The 4,612-nt window shown below is 35.4% G+C and overlaps 1 protein-coding gene across 1 annotated transcript; it reads right to left on the bottom strand.

Annotated features, from left to right (window-relative positions):
- Positions 1-2,972: 2,972 nt before the first annotated feature.
- Positions 2,973-3,407, bottom strand: LOC131604541 (repetitive proline-rich cell wall protein 2-like). Its single transcript, XM_058876974.1, has one exon. It carries the CDS (start codon positions 3,405-3,407, stop codon positions 2,973-2,975), a length of 435 nt encoding a protein of 144 aa, XP_058732957.1.
- Positions 3,408-4,612: the final 1,205 nt, after the last annotated feature.

The raw sequence follows: 4,612 nt of genomic DNA, 5'->3' as shown, positions 1-4,612 counted from the left end.
GGCGTTCTTGCTAGGTGGAAAATACCGCGCCAAGAAGACTTTCTTCAGTTCATTCCAGATAGTGACTAAATTGGCGGGTAAAGACTAGAGCCAAGCTCTAGCTCTATCCCTCAGCAAAAAAGGAAAAAGGCGTAGTCGGATAGCTTCGGAACTGACACCATTTGCTTTTATAGTGTCTGCATATTGCAAGAACATTGACAAATGAAGATTAGGGTCTTCCCGTCGGACTCCCAGAAAATTGACTTTGTTGTACTACTGACAACAAAGATGGCTTCAGTTTGAAATTATTTGCCTCAATAGTAGGAGCAACAATGCTATTGTGTGGTTCAGCTTGCGAAGGGATGGCGTAAGACTTGAGAGGACGCGACTGTTCTCCCATGGTGGATTCTTCAACTGGTTCAGAAATAGGACTAGGAACAAGAGTGCGAGTTCGTCGTAATCGACGTGATACAGTGATAGAACGCTCTGGTTCAAAAATTGGCAGCACTAAGTCTTCACTTCGAGAGCGAGTACTTGGCATGCACAAAGGGAATTAAGTAATTGAATGTGCCTTAGCCTCTAAAACATAACATTTAATTATGATATCGACTAAATTAGTCCCTGGCAACGGCGCCAAAACATGATCGCGACAAAATGAGTATGTCTATGTTTATGACTGCAAGTGCACAGTCTATCGCGTAGCTTTAAAGATTATCGAACCCAAAGGACTAAGAATCGACCTACGATATTTAATTGTTACTACGTAAATCTAAGGATAATATCTGATTAATTAGGATCAGACGGGAGAAATAGGGAAATAGAATTTGATTAAATTAATTGGGAATTACACCGGTATGTAATGGTCGGACGTTGGGAATCTAGTAAACTATCAGTGCGATTCGTAATTTTAAATATCTTTCTGTAGAAATCATTAGTTTAAAAACCTTCCTCTCACACGCTCGTGTTTATTGATTTCGATCTTATTATTAAACCTAAGTGAGTGCTCTCGCTGTGTTAATGCCTAATTTCTACTGTCCAGTTAAAACCTCAAACTCTCGTTTATCTTGATTTAAACTTCAATTATTTTTAACTCTCGTTACAAAACAATTTAACTAAGTGCTAGAAATTATAACCAGGTAAATTATTTTTCAACGACGAATCGTGTTGACGGTATTTCTAGACTCCCTCAGTTTTGTGACCTTACATACTGGTGATATAAATATAGCCAGACATAATTTTAATTGACAGGGCAGAACAAATAAAACAGATAAACAACATTCCAGACATCAATTTATGGTTCAGCATAGACAATAAATAATAATGAATACAAATAAAAATAATAAATACTAAACATTGAAACCGGAATTAAAATTGCAGAACTGAAATTGCTAAACTAGTAGTACCAAGCTTTAATCCGGAACTAGAAATAATTTGCAGAAACAAAATCTACTCCTAAAACTAAAACTAAGTTCTGAAGCTGAAAAAGGAAATTGAAAGGCAATAGTATTTTCGGTGTGGAAAGCTATTGCTGAGACTGGTTGGGAAAAAGACTTGAAACTGGATGCAGAAGAAAAGTGACGGCAGTGGAGAAAAATCTTCGTCCCTTCTTTCAAATCTTTTCTGAGTATTTATATCAAAGCTTTAGGTTTAGGTTGAATCTTAAATTTGTTTCAGAGCTGGCTTTTCGGAGGAGAAAAAGGAGGAGAAAGTATAGGGGTTGACGACCAAGCTCCTCTTCTGAGTGTGAGTGTGTGACTCACGTCACACACTAATTAAAGGAGTGTGTCGTTCGGCAGGGGGGAGGGGTGCCGTTCGTCAGGGCCTCCTGATGGACGTGAAACCTCATCTTGGGCCATTTGGTTTACGGGCCTTGTTCTTCATATTTGCGCCCCCTATTTGCTTCTTCACCCTTATCACCTTTTTTCTCTTCATTTTATCTTCCTTTTCCGATTATTTTCTAAGCAAGCCTGATTTAATTAAATACCTGAAACAAAGTAAAAATATAGGCGTAATACGAAATAAAGTAATATAATTGAAATAAAATAGGAAAATAATACATGTAAATTAAGCTAAATACACGATACGTTTTTGTGTTATCAATCTCCCTTTTGAGAACTTAATGTGTACATTTTGTGGTAATTGTTTGGAAAATAGGAATCATCTCTTTTTTAGTTGTGGGGTGGTAAAGAAAATTTGGTGTGAAATAGCTTTTTGGGTTGGTAAAGGAGATAGTTTTAGTGAAGAGTGTTTGTCGAATTTTATGGATTGACACTTATTCTTTAGTGTGAATATGGTGAAAGATAGAAAATTGGGGATTGTTTGGCTTGCTACTATATGGGCTATTTGGTTGGTTAGAAACAGAGTGTGTTTCCGGAATGAATTATGGAATGTTAACGACACCGTTTGGAACATTAAGCTTTTGGCTTGGAGGTGGTCATTTTGTGAGAATATTACTCACTCCAATTATACATTTTACGAGTTTAGTAAGGAGCCGTTGTATTTCCTCTCGTGATTGTAATTGGTTTGTAATTTTCTTTTGTCGGTTTTTACGGTCTCTTGATGTAATCGGGTTTGAGAACCCTTTTAGTTCTCCCTTTTATAATATCTTGATTACTAAAAAGAATATTCCAACAACTATGTATTAGAAAGTGCGAAAGAGCATCAAAAGCAACATCTCTCAATGTTAGTCTCTCTTTTTACTTAACTATGAAAAGTAGGATTTTAAGACTAAGAATGGGGAAGAACAAGAAATTAACTTGATCAATTCTTTATGTTGTTTAGTACAGACAACATAAAACAACATTTAAACCATGATGCTTTTATTTATAATATAGAGAACAAAAGCACAATTTTCTTTCGGTTTTACACTCACATTCTTGTTTTCGCAATGACATTGTAAACAAAGGATTGAAATAAAGATTAGAAGAATATAGATTCCATGCTTTGTAAACCTTATATATTTCTTATTTAGTATACTTCCTTAATAGCATTTTCTAATATGGAGGAGAGTAAACTGGTGGCTGATACCCAACCGGTGGCTTATAAACTGGAGGTTTCTCAACTGGTGGCTTGTAGACTGGAGGCTTTTCAACTGGAGGTTTGTAGACAGGAGGTTTCTCAACTGGTGGTTTGTATACTGGTGATTTTTCTGTAGGTGGCTTGTAAACGGGAGGTTTTTCAACAGAAGGTTTGTAAACAGGAGGTTTTTCAACTGGTGGTTTATACACAGGTGACTTCTCTACTGGTGGTTTGTAAACAGGAGGCTTCTCAACAGGTGGTTTGTAGACGGGAGGTTTCTCTACTGGTGGCTTGTAGATTGGAGGTGTTTTCACCGGTGGTTGATAAATCGGAGGTTTCTCATAGTTTGCAAACCCCTGAGGAATGACAAGAGCAAGCAGGAGTGACACTAGCAAGGTTAAGGAAGCCATGTTAAGTGTGTTGTTGGGTGCATGAAACATAAGAGTCACTACTTGCTTTTATAGTAACCATAAGTGTATGTCTCAATCTTTAATCGGTAATGACGTGGCACTTTATTTACTATAATTCAATTTTTCTTTGTGAATTTTCAACATTGTAACCTAATATTTTGTTATCACATGGTGGCGAAGTTTGAAATTGTGTGAATTGGAATGGACAAGTTGCATAATTTTCAATCACTAATTACACATTCCAAAAATGTGTCCTTTCAAAGACTATTTTTATCTAACAAAGATTGTCTAAAAATGGATGAAAAATACTAATAGAGATGTGATATACAGTTACATACATTCCTAAATTTATTTATTTTTATTATATATAGATTGGATTTGCCATTTTAAATATCCAAAACGAATAATTGATGTATTGACAGTAATTCTTTTCTACCGACAATGCTGGAATTTCACCCATTTCAGTTTACAAATTTCATAATTTATATATGCAATATCTTTACCCTATAGAAAATGATACATTATTGTTTCTTTCACCTCCTTTGGTATAGTGAAAATTTTGACTTAAATCTGCACTTGTAGAAACTTAAGATTTATATAAAGGATTCAATGACTATTAACAATTTTTTGGTTGCAAACGGCAATTCTTAACATATCGACTTCCTGCCGGCATATACTCTTTGTGATGTCTCAATCTTCGCTTGCCCTTTCCATATCACAAACCTATTTTTAATTTAATTTAAAAACGGTTACAACATACAAAATCAATTAAGGTGTATCAATTGAAAATTAAGTTTAATTGAAGAAGATGAAGTTTAAAAAATTGAGAAAAAAATAAGAGAGAGTAATTGAGGGTGAATAGTGAAATTGGCATTAAGTACAATATGGAGTAATGAGTCCCTTATATACATCGGGTTACAAAATAATTGGGAAGCTAAAAACACATTTAAAACTAAAACACAAAAACTTCCAGTAACAAATGTAAGGGTAACTGGTTACACCAACTGAAATGACCAAAAACAGCTTTTTAAGACACCACCTCATTTCAGTTGGTCCTAGTCCAACATGCTCAAGCGCATCTTCAACCTCTTGAACACCTCATTTGTTACCCTCTTGGTCAATAAATCCGCCACTTGGTCCTCGCTTCGACAATACCCCAATCGTAACTTTCCATCACTCACAAGCTCCCTCAAATAATAAAACTG

Source organism: Vicia villosa, linkage group LG5 (genome assembly GCF_029867415.1).
Source record: "Vicia villosa cultivar HV-30 ecotype Madison, WI linkage group LG5, Vvil1.0, whole genome shotgun sequence".
NCBI classification, from domain to species: domain Eukaryota; kingdom Viridiplantae; phylum Streptophyta; class Magnoliopsida; order Fabales; family Fabaceae; genus Vicia; species Vicia villosa.
The sequence above is the reverse complement of the archived record's forward strand: the minus strand, read 5'-3'. Positions and strand labels throughout refer to the sequence as shown.